This window comes from Poecilia latipinna, unplaced genomic scaffold (assembly GCF_001443285.1).
Source record: "Poecilia latipinna isolate Pla-1442-1.1 unplaced genomic scaffold, P_latipinna-1.0 Scaffold609, whole genome shotgun sequence".
Classification (NCBI taxonomy): domain Eukaryota; kingdom Metazoa; phylum Chordata; class Actinopteri; order Cyprinodontiformes; family Poeciliidae; genus Poecilia; species Poecilia latipinna.
Window position 1 is genome coordinate 121,771 of NW_015113225.1, and position 20,733 is coordinate 142,503.

The 20,733-nt window shown below is 37.2% G+C and overlaps 1 protein-coding gene across 2 annotated transcripts in view; it reads right to left on the reverse strand.

The window, feature by feature from the left end:
* The window catches only part of vps50 (VPS50 subunit of EARP/GARPII complex), a 121,052-nt gene that overhangs the window by 77,291 nt on the left and 23,028 nt on the right, over positions 1–20,733 (reverse strand). For both annotated transcript variants that reach the window (XM_015042936.1, XM_015042937.1), the window contains exons 6-11: positions 16,303–16,373; positions 15,670–15,787; positions 14,164–14,199; positions 13,753–13,835; positions 3,464–3,506; positions 1,680–1,778 (exon numbers count right to left, since the gene is read on the reverse strand). In XM_015042936.1, the coding sequence (XP_014898422.1) occupies positions 1,680–1,778; positions 3,464–3,506; positions 13,753–13,835; positions 14,164–14,199; positions 15,670–15,787; positions 16,303–16,373 (450 nt within the window). The remainder of the gene's footprint in view (positions 1–1,679; positions 1,779–3,463; positions 3,507–13,752; positions 13,836–14,163; positions 14,200–15,669; positions 15,788–16,302; positions 16,374–20,733) is intronic.

Sequence of the window (20,733 nt, forward strand, 5' to 3'; positions counted from 1 at the left end):
TAGCTGCGGGTTGCCACAAGATTTTTTCAGAGCCTACAAAACGTTCTGCTCTGTTGCCCTGTTTTTTTTTTTTTTTTTTTTGACAGATACCCCAAATGTTGCCACAGAAATGGCTTAAAAGAAGTTGTAACACATCAAATACTGCTTTAGCCAAATGAACTGAGGCTGAATCAAGTGAGAAATGTTCCTACATTTAAATGAAAAAGATGCAGCATACAGCGAGCCTCGTGCATTTTTGTACAAGTTATTGAGGACATTTACCACAATAAAAAATACCTCATAACAGATATTCCGAATAAACAAACCTAAATCAATAACTTAACACTAATTAATGTTGTTTAAAACACACCAAGATGATCAGATAATATTCTGCCTTTAAGATATAAAGGCGTGTACTTATTTGATTCTGTAATGGTACAACACAAAGAACTGTCTGACAAAGCAGCAGTCATAAACAAATGTACATTTGTGCAATGCATTGTCCTTCAAAGTCCAAATGTACAATGCCTTGCTGAACTACCTTTGTTAAAATGTGGTGAATTCACAAGGTTTAGATTTGAAACAAAAAAGGAAAAAGAAATAAAAAGTTGTGTCTTTACTTTTGATTGGGAGTGCAATAAAATAGTCACAGAGTATAAATTTTACATTAATTTGTGAAGTGGGAAGTGTGATGAAAAGTCTCTCTTTTTTTTTTTTTTTTTTAAAGAAAACACCACTAAAACCGTAAACCTGGTCCACATGTTATGCAAGCTTGAAGTGTTTGGTTTTAAATTGCTTTTCTTTTGTTCACACTCCATCTTTCTCGCAAAGTTGTGTGATAAAAATGCAACTCTCTTGGATGATGTAATGATAACAAAGGGTTTGTCAATGACGTTGACAGCTACAGAGATGCACGAGCCAGAGATGAGAACTGGCCAAAACTCGTTTAGCTCTAATCGATGATCATCAAATCAAATACTGAAACATTTGCCCTTTTTTTTTTTTTCTTACTCAGTGGCTCAAAGCAAAAGATCTGTCACTGTTGTTAGTCTTTTAACTAATCAACCAATCGATAAAAAAATCATACCTTTTTATAGTTTTATGGGGAAAAAAATCTAAATCAGACAAATCTGGGAGACATATGCTTTGTTTCAGATATGAGTATAGCCTTGTTGTACTTTTTGTTTGGAATCAGAAATGCTTTGACCACGACTACTACTTATCATATCAAAGAAGTAGTAGTTTTTTTATTATTATTTATTATTGTTTAAGTACTACAGACTCGAGAAAGAAAACAAATCTTAAGTGGGATTGTGCATTTCCAGACAAATGGTTTTAGAGACAATCCATTATGTTGATATTGGGTTATTTCCTCAACTGTTTACATTTTAAAGCAAAAGGTTCTGGGTTGAGCAAAGATATTTTTGCTTTTTGCGAGGAGGACATTTTGGTTTTTACGGTTAAAGCTAATTTATTAGTTCTAAATTACTTTTAGAAATAAACCTGGACTTGATCACCTCAGCTGAATGAATGTTCTGGAGTAATAGTAGAACTAAAGAAAAATAAATTGCCAAGTGTTATCCTCTTTGAGTCAAGATGAGAGACTCAAACTACAGGAAATAGACAGAAAGGTAGGGCAAGAAGAGTAATCCCATTCAGACATCAACATTCCAAAGGCACAAACTAGACAAACCACTGACCTGGGTTTTCCCAAGGAGCGTGTACGCCTTCTGGACCTTGGTGTAGTGCAACACATCAAAGTGCTTACAAGTCCTTGACAGGGCGACATCAAGCTGCTCCTGGAGACAGAAATAGACAGAAGACAAAGGAGAGGAGGCGGCAAAGTAAGAGGGAGAAAGAAGAGGGATTATCAGTATTAAGACAGGGGGATTCAGATACACACAGATGTGCAAATGTAAAACTATCAGGCCAAGGGCAGAGCAGCTGGATGTGGATATGAGTGAATATATAACGAAGTGAAAGATAAAGAGATGAAAAGAGAGGCGTTGCAAGTAGGACGTGTTTTTGGAAGAATTTAAGAAGCGGTGAGATGTGTGACGGGTTTGACGCAATAATCTGAGCTCAGATGGCAAAGCGCCTACAAAGGCCAAGCGATCAAATGTCTTGCATCGCCCAATGTTTTCTTAAGCCTTGTGTGAAAATGCTACACAGGAGGATAAAGTAAAAACCTGCAGCTGATGCTCTGAGCCTAAAGGACATGATTGACATGAATTGAAATTAAATTCATCCAGACTTATTGGTTCGACATCTAAGCAAAATGGACTTAAATTTAATTATATTTCCTGTGATAATAATCGTAGGAAATGACTTTGAAAAGTATAGCCGTATGCTTTTGACGGTATGCATGTAAAGATGACCAAGTCCCTAAAAACAGAACAGACCTCTTCTGCAACTGCTGCACCAAGTAGTACAACTTTTCTGCTAGACAGTCCATGATATGCACATGCAATCACATTTTCAAATATATTGATATTCATTGATGCTCTTGTGAAATGATCAGTGTGTTAGAAAAATCAACAATCCCAGCCAGTTTGTTTTTGGAGTGTGAAACCATCATCATCAATTAGAATCGATACTTTCCCATACCTTGTGGGCATCCCTGGTGAAAAATGTGTGTGTTAAAAAAAAAACAAAAAAAAAACCGAAGGATCTGCTGGTAACATCTTGCTGCCAGATGGCACAGAATATCTTCAGTGATCAAGTACAGGCCACGGCTTGATGGATCCAGGCTGTCTGACAGCAAAAAATGGACCAACACCCCATTAGGTCATACTGTGTCTGTGTGTATTGCTTTCCAAGGCTTTGCTGTATTTTTTTTTTTTTCCAACCATGGTGTTGTGTAGAATTGAAGTCTTTTCATGCCGCTTCAGAATACTTCCAGGGCTACAATCAGAGGAAAATGCCCTTGACTGCAAACTCTGCACTAACATCAACTGGTGGAAAGCGACTTTGGAAATGTGGAACCGTGCTTATTTGTTCACGTGTTTACTCTTATGATTTACAGGATTTTGTGCTGCTCGCTTACCGGCTCAAGCTCGTAGGTAAACAAGCAACCCCAGCAAGTGGCCATATGTGTGTGGATACATTCAAAACTCCCTCCTGTCCACCAACACAACTGTAAGCAGTTAATCTACAGGAGAGCAGCAGCAGTGCTTCTGTCATAATAGCCTCTTCATTATTATTTATCACGCACATGCATCACGACAAGAGCAGAGATGGCAGATACAATTTGCAGGGTCTGCATGCTCATACTGTTGACTCTGAGATTGTGTCAACATGTGGCGGACACAAAATGACAATGGCAAACAATCTGAATACGAAATTAAAGCATCATTTGCTTTTTGTCAATTGAAATCTTAAAAAAAAAAACACACACAAGGCAAAAATCAATTATTACATTATATGAAGTTTGAACATATTACTTCCAGATAATATCAGTAGTAAAAACAGGCTATTCACATACCTCTATTTGCTCAAGAGTGTCTTGTAGTTTAGAGTTCAGCTCACTGTGGAATGAAAACAGATTTATTTTCAGTTTCAGAAAAAGTTGTCATTTCTTTTATCTACTGCTTGTTGAGCAAATGAAAAAAATAGCAGATGTCAAACATCATTCATGCTCTCCTTGAAATAATTCTATGTGAAATATGCTTCAGTTACTACAAAACAAAAATGATTTTGTCTCATGTCTCCTTTCCATAAACAAGGCAGGGATGGATGCAGCGGAGAACTGATACGGCGGTTATCCCTGTCGCCTCACAGCAAGAACGTTCCAGCTTAAATCTTGGCTGAGCCCTTTCTGTGTGATGTTTCTAGGTTCTAGGCTGATGCTGTTTATCTGAGGGTACACTGGATTCCTTAGGTAAATTGAAAAAAATACATCTTATGTTATCTGAAGACTGCGAGGGTCGCTTGGCCTCGCATCTCCCTGTATCAGATTGGAGATCGGACCTGACTAGGTGTGTTCTCGCCACCTTGTACCGTGACGGCTGTGACTCCTGCGATCCTAAAGTCCATTAAGCTGGTCAAAGACTTGTGTCGACGCCTTCAGCAGAATACCAAACCAGGCTCCATTATCTAGTATTCCGGTAAACACCAGCAGTTAAAATCCAGCGCTATTGTTTTCCGAAGCAGTATTACCCAAGATTCAATGTTGCTTCCCAGAATGAATGCTCGGCTTCACCAGCCTGCTGGTCCATTTTCATCTACAGGAGCCATCCAAATATTTAGCCTGCGTGTTCATTCTCAATCTTCTCCAATCCAGGCTCCATTTTTCCTGCCAGAACATTCTCTGGTTCTCCAACACTCGTCTTGCCAGAACACTGTTGAGTCTGGCTCCTTTTCCTGCTTCCTTTTCTCTGCCCGACTCCATTTGTTTTCCTAAGCCCTGCACTTTTGCAAACAACTCGTGAACTTTCCCCGAGTGTCTTAGTCACATCTGAATGCACAACTCGTTTAATTAATAACTCAACATTGTACACGAGACGTCTTCACTGTCTTTGTGGTTCCCGTTCTGTTTTCGCCTCTACTCAGAAAATGTGTTCATCTGAAAAGCTGCACAGCAGCAGCAAGCATTGCGATTGTTTTGCCGATCCCGAGACACCAAGTCATTTCCCTTGTGACTCTGCCACCCTTTACCTCCATTCACAATCATCTGCTGTTCCACCGTTCCCCCTGCCTCTGTGCTCGCTTGGCTTGCGGTCTTTACCAGGTCAGCTTGCTCTTACGTTGTGCCTTGTGAGACTGCGGCAGCCCAAGGGAGTGTGTGTCCTTAACAGATTGCTAATGAAGCATCTTGGTTTTGCTTGGAGAGAGAGAGAATGATGAGGAGGTGGCGGAGAAATCAAGAAGAGATGCTAGACTAAATCAGAAATGCTCAGTTCCAGTAAGAGGCTTTACACGCACTTGTCGTTGTAATTAATATCATAGTAATTTGGGGCTTTTATTGATTTATCGGAACCGTTTTCTTCTAGACAGATAATAGGCTTTCAATTATCTTTACAGACAAGAACTGGAAGCAGAAGTTCAAATTATCTTTGTTGAATTTCCCTGAAATTAGACAAAGACTGGAATATACATTAATCACCACTAAGATTTCGTTAATGCTCCTTTGCAAGTTTCACACACTTTTTGTAGGCATCAAAAAGACTTAAATCTTACTGGATATTTGCTTTTGCTTTCTTTGTCCATTCCAAAACCAGTTCTTGGTTGATGGCATCGGTCCTGTGAGATCATGCATCACCTTTTTAAACGTATAGTTTTTGATTTACGATATCAGATTCAGGGTACGACCCTCAGCATTATGTAACCTCAGCTATACTTGACAGCTGGTGATAAAAAAAATCAGCTTCATTCCTGTAGTGGCAAAATATTTAAATCCTTTTCTTTTTTCTTAAAACTCTCTGGGAGTGTTCGTGAGGACAGCCGTGAATTTCATTCAAGCTTGAAGGTGTCATTTTTGAAGCAGGGGCTCCGTGTCAATTCATGCTGTTGTTAAATTCACCTTGGTATCACGGGAGTTTCCAGTTCATGGTAGGCTTGAGCCTTGGTGGGTTGTTTTTAAATAGCTTCACCAAATCCCCTTTTATTTAAGAAACATAAGATACATTTGACGATGCAAATAAATTTAATGCCTAAAGCTAAACTTTTTCTGCTGAAAGTTAAGAAAAATGATCAAATTCTGAGATTGTGGTACCTATAATTGCTATTAGTGGAGTTGGAACAGATTAGACTCTCAGCTACAATAGAAGACAGCAGGCCAAAACTAATACCCTCAGTGGAGACAAAGATAGGAAGCCAAGGCAAAGAAAATGGAAAAAGTTAGAAAGCTGGCTCAACTACACAAGGATGAATTGATCGGCGTCAGGTCCAGACCGTTGAGGAAATACATCAGAATGTTCATAGGCGAGGCCCAGAAGAGTGAAAAGCAAAGGCTTTAGACTTCTGGCAACCACAAAAAGGAGATACACCCACGGAGCTCACGCCAAGAGGATAAACATACTCTGGTTCACTGCAGAATATTTTAGCTGGTCCCGATGTTCCAGTTTAGCAAAGAAACTGGAACTAAACCACACAGCGAATGGTATTAAAAGAGAGCACAGGGAAAAGAACAGGAGCCAGTCCCCAGAAAATGACAGCAATTAAACAGTAATGAACAATAACAGCTAGGAAGAAGTAGGTCTCAACATGGCCCACACTAAATAGTTGAAGTTCAGACATGCGTATTCAGACATTTTTTTTTTTTTTTTTCCACAGCTGGATAACAATACTGGTATCTGTATTGACTTATGCTTTGATTTTTCACCTTCATGTAAAGTCTGTATTGATTTAATGAGCCTTTTTCAGGTTCAATTTAGGGAATTAGAACATGGCAAGGGAGATTGTTTTTATTTTATTTTTTCAGCAATTTATACGCATATGCTTTCTGTTTAGATTATTACAAATTGCAGGCTAATAAAACCCCAAATTCAGTTTCTTAAAAGAAAAAATATATATACACAGGCTGTACTTTACGGTGTACTGAATACCTAATCAAGGCTTGACATCGGCATCATCTCAGGGCTTTGGTTGTAGCTCAGTAGCTGCCTTCCGGAAAACTGTCAACTTTACTTCTCCACCATTGTCAAGGCCGTAATTATGCTTAAACTAAAAAATTCCTGCATTAAAAATAATTGTATTAATTTGTCCTAGGTTCATCCAACATTCATTGGTTTATAAGCTATACTCGTTTAAATGAACAGAAATAAATCCTTGGAAAGCATCACTCAATTGCACTTACTGTTTATAGGCTTGTTTTTCCTTTTGAACGGAATTGCTAGAATGGATCAACTTTTAGACGACACCAATTTACTGAGATTAACTTGTGCAGAATCAAAGCGGCTAAAAGGCATTACTCTAAAGCTTATTAGTATCACCAGGAAGGCTGACGTATATATTACTCACTGAATCTGAAAAATGGAAATTGAACCTGCGTGTTTCTCGCCATTATCTTTAGCACACTGATTATTATAAAAACAATCTCTTGCTTTCTGTTAATCCGTCCATATCCTGCGTAGACGTGGAATAATTATTCTGCATTCTTGTGTGCACAGCTGCTGTTCCTCCCTAATACAGGCACTCTTCTGTGATCAGAAAGAATTCATAAATAACATAGGAGAAGAAAAAGCTAATTAACGATCTGTTCCCTGCAGCGGCCACTGGGTTTCAGCAGGGTCACGTACAAATCTGGGGGATTTTTCCACCCCCCCCTTTTAACTTATTTCAATTAATGTTGGCATTCGGAGGCTGCAGGGCTTTGAGGCTTGTCCCTTTACACTGATTTGCTGACTTGCTAAACAAGCATAAGCGCCTTAAAGGGCCCTAAGGATGTTCGTGTTTTGTGGGAGCACCATTTTTGGCTGCAGTCGTGTGAGCCAGTGTTACAAAGCAGATGGGGAGGGAAATAAGAGGCATGGGGTGGGCTTCAAAGGGTACATTATGCTACCACAAGAGCAGACGAGGTTATATGCAGGAGCCAAAGGCCAAGAGGTGAGACTTTCACTGAGGTTGGAGAGCTTTAGTCCAAAGTGAGAATGCCTGACCGGCAGAACCCGCTCGAGCTAAATTCCACGAGATTTAGTTATTTCTCGTCGACGTCTCTGCAGATGTTGCTTGTTTTTCTGCGCAAGTCAAGTTCTGGTTGTAGATTTCAAGGTGAAAGGAGCGAAAGGAGTAGCTTTGATCTAGAGTTGTACTTTGCTTTCACTGTGTTTTCACAGAAGAAATCATTTCAACCTTGGGAACGGTCTTAAACCAAATCAGATGACACATTCACAGAACAGATCTGAAGGAGGCCTTCTCTCATTTCAAATAGTTTGACAAAAAAAACAACAACCCCTCTGTAGAATCTGAGTAGATGCATAAAAGTGACTAATTTAAATGAAAATTTATTTTCTCATGCCCTAACTAGTTGATTTGATTAGTGCACAGTCGGTATAAAATAAAAAATAAAAATAAATAAAGCCAACTCTTATCCCAATCAAAAATCTGAATCTGAATATTTTATCAGCTCCAAAGAACAATCACATTCACTGTGCCCGGCCACTCCTGCGCTGCTGTAGGGCACCAAATCTGTTCAAACGATAATGTGATGTCCAAATGAGGAAGCTCTGCCTTGTAGCACAGATTGTTTGTCTCACTGTCACGTTAACAAGACTGACAATATTTTCTAACAAATCCTAAAACTATTCAAAATTTCAATTTCAAACATTCTCCAAGACTCCAGATAGCAATCGCACAGAGAATGTTTTTAGTCGTTATTATAAGATCCAATTTGCAGACACTTTAAAGACAATATGATGAGACTATAAACATTTGACTTGATGATAATAGTAATAATGAGTACTAGTAATACATATGAGTACAAAACATTCAACTAGTTCAAATATGTATATTTTTTTCCCCATCAATCATGCAACATTATGCTGAACTGACATTACATGCAACTACTCCACAGTCTGGTTTTGGTCTTCTTGGTATCAGAATAACATTAAATCAGACTAAATCCAACACTTTAAGAAATCTGAACTAGATTGGACTTATCCTAACCAGTGTAGGATAAGTGAAATATCAATTTCATCAATTTGTAAAGAAATAATCATTTCAATGTGTTTCAAAGCCTAAAGAAAGCAGCGACATTGGCCTGTTTTTATTTCTAAGACAGTGTGCGTGTATCTGCTAATAACTCAAAAACCAAAACGATTCATGAGTCAATGAAAAACTCAAATTTGATGTGGCAAACTAGAGATAAAAGTCATTTTCTTTATTTTCTTATAGAAATTCTGTTTTTTTTTTTGTTTTTTTTGTTATTTTTACTTAGGAAAATTAAGTAATTGTAATCTGGAAGCTTTTTTATTGCTGGATTTTCATTCCCTTAAACCTATTTAGTCCTGAATAATAAATACCAAACATTTTTAGACCTTTTCTAACCACGTAGGAACCCCGGAGACATCCAGTTGCACACTTGCACCTCCACTGGTACAATTGCTTTTTATGTAAACACACTGTACGATCTAAACGGTGCATAATGAATGTGCAAGCATTTCTCACCAGGAGTGTTATTTAAACTTTTATATACCAATTGTTGTATGCTGCTTTTTCAGCATATGTCAGCATGAGGAATTTCAAAGTACATCCCATGAGGAGGTTTAATAAATGAGACCCTATAAAAAAAATAAATAAATAAATAAATATAAAAAACGGGATTCCCACAGCGATGGGGAACGTTTCATTTGCTTCATGCTGACTCAATTTATTACAGGAGCAAAGAAAAAGTCAGGTCAACAAATATTCCTTACTCTATTTTGTTTTCTCTCTTTCTGGCTCTGTAAATCTCCACAAATGTGCATTTGAAATGTAAATCAAAACATCTAAGGAACATTTTGTTTAAATATTCCAAAAAAAAAATAAAAAAAATAAATAAATAAATAAGCTTGGACTTCTCTGGTTGCCTACTTTACTAATTCATAAGAAAATCCTAATTAATTAACAAATTCAGAAAGGAACTATATTAACTGTGTCAGATAATCAGATTACCTATTAAATGTTCCTAGACCAATATGGGAGAGTAAAAAAAAAAAAAAAACATTAAATGACAACAAACGGCAACAAAACAGCAGCTTAACATACATACTACCTTAACTATATCCAAAACATAAAACTGATTTCTATTTAACAGAGGATATAATGTAATTCTGCAATAAATTATGGGATTATACTGAAGAAAAATAAAGATATTATACAAAGTGATTAGCTGGATGACAGTTTTGTTATTCCAAGGAAACCTGAAGCTGCTCTGAAGTAGTCAGGATTGTCTTTCTGGGCTTGTGTTAGTTGTTTGGTGGGGAAAACAATTTGAGCTTAAAATAATGAAGAAGAAAACTTTACCTGAGGATTTACTTTTATGATTAATACAGAATATCAATCTATTAATCACTGTCATTTTCATAGACGTGAAACAGTTGATTTTAGGGTTTAGAGTTTACCTAATAGATTAAGTTAAGGCTTCAGGATAAGATGTAAGCCATTGCTGAAATACAATATTATGAATTATTAAATTATGGCTAAAAAAATTATCTGAGGTCACAGTGACCTTTTAAGTTCATCCACAAGTCCAAATGATAACTGATGCCAAATATGAAAAATATTCCCTGATGGCATTCCTGGGATATTGCACTCATAAAATGAAATGGACGAACGGACAGACGGGCCCAAAGCAAAACGTCCTCCAGCTGGCTACATTTCATTTTATAATGATCCCAGAAAAATTTCTACACAGACACACCCATCAACAGGCCCAAGTGGAGGATTTCAAAAATCAGCACTAAATATATGTAGACTGTTGCCAAAGGTCCATCCAAAGCTGATTAAGCCTATCACTGGCAGCTAACTATCTCACTGCACAGGAGTTTTGAACCCTGGCACCTGTGGTGAAATTCCCAACACTGGCAGTGATGTGTTTTATAATTGCCCGAGCTACAGAATACATGCAAGGATGAAGAAAGAGAAGGTTCATGCAACAATCTCCGTTCAGAGGAACAGATTATAGCACGGAAAAGACAACCACATAAGATATTAAGCAAGTATTACCATAGAGGCTTTTATAATTAGGGTTTATGCAATTATTGATACTGCCTTAAGGGGGAGAAAAAGTTCAAAATCGCTGGCATTTGAGAAGGTTGTCTAATAGGGATTATTGTGAATCTGCTAAACCATTACTTAATGAAAACAAACATGATATTCATATAAAACAAGACCTACATTGTGATGGACAATTCATTAATCCCACTCTGACGTGCCTTGCGTTCCACTAAATTTTACTAAATAGTAAATTATAGTTAACTAGAATCCACTATAGTTCTAGAGTCAGTCAGGTTAGTTGGTCTCTTCACTAAAAGAACTGGTAAGAACCAACCAAGCAGCCAGCAACTGTGGAAGATTCACATCAGAGAGAAACTAAAAAATTATGAGCAGAAAAAGAAAAATGCTTGTTTTGCAGAAATGTCAATTTCTGCAATGTTACTGTGTACCTTCACATTGTTAACAAGCACTTTCACAACCATCTGCCATAGTGCATCAGTTTATTTTTCACTTGTTTGAGGGATTATGAGTATATACAGTCACAACACGCTCAAATTCCACTTGCAATTTAATGAAATTCTACATAATTTAAATTTTGTCTTTAATATTTGTTCACTTTGATCCTGTTTAGACCAGCTGACTGATATAAAATATTTTGGATTATGATGTTATGTACTTGAGCCATATCACCACATTTCATTACACAAAAATCTCCCAGGGGAAATCAAGTTGAGCTTTAGCGTTGCCAAGACGTTCTTATAAAGGACTCACCAGTTGGTGAACTTTTATAGATCCATCTGAGAATCAAACATGGGGCTAACAAACAGAGTTTTAGGTCCAGCACTTCCTGAGAATAAAAAAAAATTGATTCTGTAGACGACTCATCTCTGAGCATGTCTGCATTATGTAGCTTTAATGTGGAAGGAAAATCCTCCAGAAATAAAAAAATACATTTTTAAACAGTTGACGATATGCCTGTAAGATTGCACAGTTCTAAAACGAGGCATATTTTATGGAACATCAAGCATCCTGCATGGCGAGGTGAGCGAAGCGTTTCGGACAATGTAGTATCACAGTAAGTAATTCACATCGACTTTGTTTGATAATTACAAATATCAGAAAGCACTGTGGGTCTATCATTTTCTTGAAACAAAAAGCTGATATGCAATAGCCTGAAAAAGGATTTAAATATGGAGCTTCAAGAAAAAAAAAAGAAAAGGGGTGGAGATGCCTGGCAGATGACATGCAGATCTGTTTGCTTAAGTAATAAAAAAAGATTATTTAATAACGTTCTGCATCCTAAAATGTTTAACACATTTCTAAGAGACCAGAACGACACGAAAATTGGATAGCTATTCTGGAGAGTAATCGTTTTGTTCTTTTCCCTCAGTTGGCCTTTTCTCTTCAGAGTGGATAACAATGAGAAGGTTTCAGCATCCCATTATTCACATGTGTATAATATTTGTTCATGGATCAGATTTCCCTCTTTTTCACAAAGCTGGTATTGTTAAAATATCCCCTAGTCATTGTATTTTTTTTCAACATTTCATCAGGATAGGACAAGTACATTTTTATTAATGACTATAAAAGCTTCAGTTAGATTAAGTGCCCCAGCATAAGGAGTTAAAAAGCTATTCTGAATAAAATCACATGAATAAGAATAATGTCAAAACAATAAAATCTGGTTGGGCTCTGTGACCAAAACATATTTCAACAGCTGCCCTCAATTGACCAACATACAGTACATGTATGCTGCTTGCGGGCTTAAAAGTTTGATATATTTACATCCATCAATCTTAAACACAAAAAAATTGTATTCCTACTCTACATCCAAAAGTAGGAAAAATACATTTGCTGGAACATTTAAACATCAAGGGTGGATGTTTAAAAAAGCCATTGAGCTTCCTCACATGTAAATGAAAGTCTCCTGTGATTCAATCGTTTCTTTTAGTTGCCTTTCCGTTGAGGTGTTTCACAGTTTAACCATCTGCATGTCATAGCTCACTGGGTGCCTGCCAGAGTCTCTAAATCTTGTAATTGGATGTTTTCTCAATAGGGGATAAGCAGTAGTAAGCTTAAAGTGGAAGCTGCCAGATGTATACCAAATATGCCATCGTGTCTCAGAAGAAAACTCGGCCTGCAGTGAGACAACATTCACTGTCCTGTAGCTGGAAACTTACTGCCTTGCAAACTATCCATAAGTCCTTAAACTTGTTTACACTCACATACAACCACAAACTTCAGTGTATTATAGTGATTTTATGAAAAAAAAAAAAAAAAAAACTAACAAAAAGGAGTTAATAATTGGAAAGTGGATGGAAAATAATGCTGTATTTTCATTTTTTTCACGAAAAAAAAAAATTGAGAAGTGTGGCATGAATTTGTGTTCAGCTCCCCGGTGTCAATTCCTTGTTGATTCAGCTTTCAATGAAAATAAAGTTGCAAGTCTTGGGATATTGCCCGTACATGCTTAACTTGTCTAGATACTCCAGTTCTTGAGGTACTTCAACTTTTAGATTTGTCCCTGGTCAAACTTTCCTGAATTAAATGGCTGAACTGCCTTAGATTTTGTTCATATGAATTAGATTTAAGGCTGAATAAAAAAAAAAAATAAAAAATACACGCCACACAGTTCAGATTTTTTTTTGCAAAGTTCTGCAAGCATATTTTGTGTTGATCTGTCGTCATAAAATCCAATTAAGATGTATTGGATTTTGTTTTTTATAATTTAACATGAAAATAAAAATCAATAGTTATTACTAGTTTTTCAAGGCACTTTTAAACATTCTAAGCCTTTCATATTGTGGGAGGAGCCACACTGCAGCCACAAAGAAATGGCAACAGGAAACAATTCCCAAAGTGAGACATCTCAAACCAGATCAATCAACTTCCAACCTTGAGAAAGAAGGTTAAAAATCAAAAACGTCTGGCGTGCTTCGATCTGTTTTATCAAAGGAAACACGATAAAAAAAAAAAAAAAAAAAAAAAAATCTGCGAGGGGGGGGGCGAAACTGAAATGTGATTTTTCCAAAACCACACAACTCTGATGTCCTACTTCTATCACGAAATGTTGCTAGCAGCAGGTTTTCCCTCCCCTGGACTCGGCTGCACCACCACATAAATCTGCTCGTACTGTACCTGATGCAGCTGTAGTGTTTGAAGGTGCTGGCCGCCTTCTGACATTCCAGACAGAGCTGGATTGCACCGGGATAGTCTTCCTCCTAAAAGAACGCAGAGCAGTGAGGTCGTTTAATGCATTTCCCAAACAGGCAGAAAATTCACAGCATTTTTATTGTAAACGCTTCCTACCACAAAGACTTTAGATATAAATAGCAAAAAAGGGCTTGGTTGAGGCATTGATATGTTTGCCCTTCTCTTTGTATTAGGTTCCTGACCCAAAGAATTATTGTTTTTCTAAAAATAGTCGCCACAGCGGACACCGTCCTGGCAACCTTGGGCGGAATAGCGATTGCGAAAAACCCTCCATGATGTTTGACCTTTTAAGTCGTTTATGAACATTTCTGTGGGAGTTTGTAGGGATTACAGTACCTCGAGCATCTCGCTGAGTCTTACATCTGTCCTTTGCTGTAAGTTGAAAAGAAGAAAAAACAAGAAGAATATGAAGAGCATATGTAATAGTAATCAGTATTCAGTGATGAGTGCAAAGATAGTTGTTTCTATCTTTGCACTATTTGTACCTAGGGCAAGTTATAAAAGAAAAAAAGAAAAAATAACCATAGTCAGTGCACAGATGTGTCTCTATGAGATGTGTCAGAGTATATCAGATCAAACAATACATCCGTATTAGCATCTTTATCAACATATCGGGTCGGATATTGTCTTAAATATCACCGCATTTGTTGATCAAACTATACCTTTAAATAGATTTAAAAAAAAAAATTGTGGCACTGAAGGCTACTTTTTGAATCATTTCTCAGGCAAGGGATGAGCCAGTTACTGGTATTAAGGTTTTACACAGATGCAGATTCAAAAAGCAGAAACATTCTGTTCGTTTCTATCCTTTCAAGACTGCTGCCTGAAGCAAAGCCACAATACTTTTCCATTAACTGAGGTGAAAACCAAAGTTAGGCTATTTAAGAAATATTTCTGGTTGCAAGAAACATTCATGGTGTGGAAACAAAAGGAGTAACTTATTAGGAAAACGGAGTTTTAAATCCTGGCAAGATACAAACAGCATCTCATTTAACTGGTGGATTTAAGGCATTTTGCATGACCGCAAATATCAGCTTGTTATATTTGTGTTGCTCTACAAGAAGGAGAATGGCAAAAATGGAACAATATTCTGTGCAGTTATCTTTAGAAAGTACTACATAAACTAATGAAAAATATAGCTTTATTTTAGCTAATAATTGGGGCCTGCCACAGCAGAGAATAGGTATGCCTTGCTTTTCAAGGCTTTTCAAGGCATTTCAATGCCTCCATGCCATGCATGGAAGGCACCTATCGCTCTACTCCTCAAAATAACTGCCGCATGCGGCTCGTACCGCTGCTTGCACCCCAACCATACCCAACGATGTATATATCAAAACATGCGTATGGATCTCGGCATGCGGGCTATTATTTCTGTTGGCATTTCAAGTAACCGTGGCGACGCAATTAGCGAAGAACGAGCCAAATGCACATCAAAACGAATTATAACACTGTTTTGTGTCAGTTAGGTTCAAAACAGAGATCAAAAATTGTGTCTCCCCCTCTGTTTCTCTACTTACAATAGACTGTATTTACAAGAAATCCTAGTAACACTTTATTTGAAGGGGGGTGAATAAGACTGTCATGACACTGTCATAAACATGACATAACACATGTCATGAACATGAATAAGCCTTCACAACTTGACATTAACCAAGAAATCATTACTGTTTAAACTTTACCTTTAATAACATAAAGTTACCTAATTTTTAAAGTGCAATCAGTAATACTTTTATAACAAATTTATATCAGTGAATGATGCAAAATGATTTTGCTGGATAGTATTGATTTTGATTGCATTTGAGTGTGTTAAATTGCATTGCATTTGAGGTTTGTTAACATTACCAGGGTCTTGATGGTCCTCAGTGACTTGAGCAGCCCTGTCAGCAGCTGTCGCCTCCTCTGATTGGCTAACAGACCCAGGCTGGCCTCCGTGAACTCCTCCTTGGAAACTCTGAGTTGTCTTCACAAAAGAAACCCCAAAGTGAGTTTGACCAAGTTTAATCCTGCATAAGGCACTATATATTCAAACAGGAAGCAGGAAAAAAAAAAATACAGCAAAAGGAGAAAAGCTGGTATGTAGCTTTAATGTCCTTAACCACTAAATCCACCCATAAGAACAAACATCTGTAGCAGAAGTTGAATTATTAATATTATTGTGAATTCATTTCAATATTAAAAGTGCATATTTCTTGAGTCATAATATCTGACAGGCCTTTTTGGCTAAAATGCTGCAAGCAGTCAAATCCTGACTCCAGCCAGGCTGAATATACCCCGAGTTTGTCTGTTGCCACATTTCCAAACCGTCTGTGTTGTGTTATCAAAGTGGGCTCAAAACAATCAATTTGAGCAGAAGGAGAATACATGAGAGAACATTACCACGGTCATGAGACAGGCATTTTATTTGCAGGGGCAATTTCTGCAAGGAGAAGTTATTTTTGGTTGGTCACTGGGTAGCATGTTACAGTACATCATTACCTTCTTGCATTAGTGCAAATGACTGCTGCCAGCTGCAAATTGGCCTGTAATGCTGTCACTCTCTCCAGTTCCTGTGAAAAGAGGAGGATAATGTTTAAAAAAAAAAAAATCAGAATTATTTTCTTCAATGTGAAGAAAATATTTCTTTTTCTTCACATTGAAGAAAAATAATTATTGTTAAAATTTCCCAATTTTAACAAATTGGGAAACTGATAATTCTGTCATAACTTGGTAAAAGTCTGATCAGATGGTTCACAACAAATGAAGGAACATCTGTGGATGGACGTAAGGTATTGAATAAGGCAAGATCACAGAAAAAATGTTTTTTTCGACCTTAACAAGTCTGACTCCTTCGATTTCTAGATACCTAAATCTGCCACATTAATCTGTTCAACCAACATTTTGTAAGTTCTGCATGAAAAATGTGGGGATATTAAGTCATTATGTCGTTCAGTAAGCATACATGTTCTGTGTCCCAGAGATTGTGTATTTAAGAGCAACATCTGCAAGGTAAAAGAAAAACACCTTGTGAATATTCTAGAAGTAACAGGGTGTCAGCATCATGTTGTGGGAGAGTTGCTGAACAAACGCCTCTAAATTGACAATTACCCAAACAACACTGCAAAATTAGGCTCAACGTGGCAGAACAACAAAGTCAAAGTCCTGATATCAGTCGCATAGAAAATGTGTGAGACTAGAAACTATTGACTAGATCACACCAGTTATGAAAGGGAGAAAAGGCCAAAACTTTGGCAAACTGTTGTGAGAAGCTTAAGTACACACAAAATGTTTGATCCAATTAGTAAGGAAATACATTTAAATATGTGAATCTAAGGAGGTAAAAAACACATTTTTAAAGCAGCTCTGTGATTACTTGGTAAATAGAAATACTTTTGTAACCATAACTGGTATAGAAAAGCCTGATTTCAGATGGATTGAATGTCAGATGGAGCAAAAACAGCACATGCAAGTATCAGATTTCAAGTGCATATCAAATGTCAGAGCACTTCTGAATCACAAGGACTCTGCTGTGAGTAAACGGACGATTCAGTTATGGAGTCATCGTTTGAGTGCCAACGAATAATACAGTGCGAGAAAACAATTCCTAAAATACATCTAAGAAAAAGAGCGAAACCTTTTGCTCTTCAGAGCTGTGACATTTAGATCAGTCTGGTCTGAGAGTTCGGCAATCGTCCCACTTCAGCGACCTCTGACGAGAACAAGTACACCCTCAGACAACGCTGGGCAGCCTCTTCTCGTCTTCTGTGTCCTTTTATTTTTCCGGTCTCCCAGATGTCATGCCGGAGGTGTAAGATGCTGGTTGTTTGATATTATTTTCAAAACCGTATCGTCCTTTTACAAAAAAAAAAAAAAAGGTTCCAGTGTTCTCCAAAAAAAAAAAAAAAGTGTCTCATAACACTGTCAGATAAAAAAAACCAAACCTTTCATTAGGAGAATATGAACCGAGGAAATCCATTTTTAACGGTAATAAAAACAGAACAACTAAAGTGCCAATTCAGCTCTGGGCACAAGTTCAGTAACTCCTTTCAAACCAATCTGGCCTCATGATCTTGACTGTTGACGAAGACCTTGATAAGAAGTAAGATTACGTTGCAAGAGTTTATTCAGTTTCAAGGATTTTCTCCGGAGGGACTTGCGCCTTGTGATGATTTTGTTTTGTCGGGGTTTTTCGGGGGGGTCAGAGAAAGAATATGAAAAAAAAAAAAAAAGGTTATGTTTATGCTTGAACCAGAAAAAAAAAAAAAAATACTTAAACCTCTATTCACTTATTTACGCAAGATGTTTTTGAAGTAAGTCATGCAAACTCTGAGTCATGAGCAATATTGTGACTTTTAAAAATACATTTTTATGTTAGGAAAATTAAAGGTCTGGTAAAGTGCACAGAAAAACTTTAGATTTACTCTTTAACCAACAAGAAATGTCTGCTCTTTAAAATGTCCTTTTCAATACTGTCAGTCTAACCAAAATAACCTCTCTCGGGTCATTTGTGGGCAATAGTAGAATAATCTTTTCTGGTTGATCACCAACCCACATGCTCACAGTCAGATGGTCAAAACCTTAGTCAACAAGAAGCTTGCCTCTCTCCGAGTGAGAGACCCAATGAGCCTTTTGGATGAAATTGAAGTCAATAAGCTAATCAAATGTTTTGCCAGTTTGACTTTGTGCGTTTTATTATCATTATTATTATTTTTATTTATTGTTTTTATCATTATCTAAAATGACAAAGTAATTTATTTAAATTAATGCACCAAAAATGCCTTCATAAAAATCATCCATCAGATCAAAGATAGAAAGGACAACACTGCATCCACTTCTTGTTTAATCAGTATCCTAGACTGTAAAAGAAAAAGATCAGCACTGAAATGATTCAGATAATTTTAACAGATTTTATTCTTTGTTTATCTAGAACTTATCTTCTATGTTCTGGATTTGTTGTGTGTAGTAAATTCAAACAACTAATATGTAATCAAGACAGCAGCTCTGCATGAAAGGAATATAATAAAACACTGAAAGGGCATGAAGATGGTTGCATTAAAAATAATCTCCAAAATGACTGTCTGCTAAGTAGTAACATATGGCCAGGTACAAAAAAAACCTGCCAAGTCCACCTGAGGAAAAAAAAAATAATCCAGCTGATTGTATCCAATGCTCTGATCATGCAGCCAATTGAGTCTTAATTGTAAGACTCTCTTATGAGCAGTCTTCAACGTAGTGCAAAATCTGAAAATGGCTGTGAAGAAATAAAATGAAAATGAAATAAAAGACTGATGGTGCACAAGCAGCGGTTTCACAGCCATAATCCTAAAAAAAAAAAACACAAAAAAACAGCATCATCACTGAACATAAACACATTTATAAATGTTTTAGCAATTCCTGGTTTTATTAAAGCATATCTGTAGTAATAACGTAAACAGGCAAGAGTATTTGAAATGGCGACGTGTGCATTTGGAGGTAAACCTGACCCCCAAAAAAGTAGCTACTTATTTTCTCTCCGACAGAAGCTAATCTTTTGCAGGAAATATGACTGTCATTACCGACACATGGCAGCGAAAAAAGGGAAACTGAATTTGGAAAAGGCCTTTTTATACGTGCACAGTGACAGACTGGAAAAGGCACAGAGAACTTTGATTAAAATAAAAACAGAAAGACACGCACACACGCACACACGCACACACGCGCGCACACACACACACACACACACACACACACACACACACACACACACACACACACACACACACACACACACACAACACTACATGCGTTGAACATGAAGAGAGCCCAGAATCCAGCCTGAGGCTCCAACTCGTTCTTATATCACACCTTCGAGCGGTCTACCCTATATTACCCTGACAGCTCCGCGAGTTCATTCTGTGTGAGAGGAAATACAGAAACTGTGCAACAGTGGTGGGTTATAACCGACAGGTTTTAATAGTCAGCCCACTTTCAACGTACAGGAGAACCGAATCTAATATAGCGTGCAGGCAGATTGCAGCTCTATACAGTCCGAGTGGGAGAAAGAAATTATTAGTCATAAGGGAAGTTTTTCTCCAGGTGTTTTATTCATATATTCATGAGAGGTCCACTCTGTGACCCCTTCAGCACATTAACTCTGCCCTGCCTCCTTACATTTATACATAGATCACATCGTAATGATGCTGCAGTTTGGGCTTTGCTCAGCTCGCTTTGTTGTGCTGAGGGCAGTAAAAAGTAAAATAGGGGGCCATTTTGGTCTAGGAAGCCATGAGTTATAAAAGGACACTCCAGTATCTGAAGGGTGGCCAACAACTTGCAATATTGTTCGTAACCTTTGACTTTTTTTTTTCTTTTCTCTGTAATGTCACAAGACCACAACATTTAATGGATTTTACTGGGTTATGATGTGACAGAGATAAACAAACTGTGCAAAAATGTAAAAAAATCACAACAAGCAGCTTTTCCAGGTTTTCAAAGCATTTTACGAATAAAAACAACAAGAAAAGATGTAAATTTGTATTCAGCCACCCTGCATCTATAATTTGTGGAACCACATTTTGTTGTCAGAATATCTGCAAGCTTTTTGGAGCCTTTAGTATGTTTTCTTCTTCCAGGTTTACCCTGCGATTGGCTACCTTTCTTCTTACATCTAACTTCCCATCATCTCTGACCAGTTTTCACACGAGTGCTGAACAAAAGAACCCCAACAACAAGATGCTGCCACATCCATAGTTAACTGTGGGCATGGTGGATTCAGTGTGAAGTACAGTGTTAGCTTTCCACCACATAATTTTCCATATTTGACACTTTTTGACATGTGCAAAGGTTTAAGTAGTTTTTTTTTTTTTTTTTTTTTTTTTTTTTTTTAAAAAAAACCAACCCTTCTTTAAAAATTCCCCCAACTTAAACCCCGACCTGTCTTCTGGGTTCTCT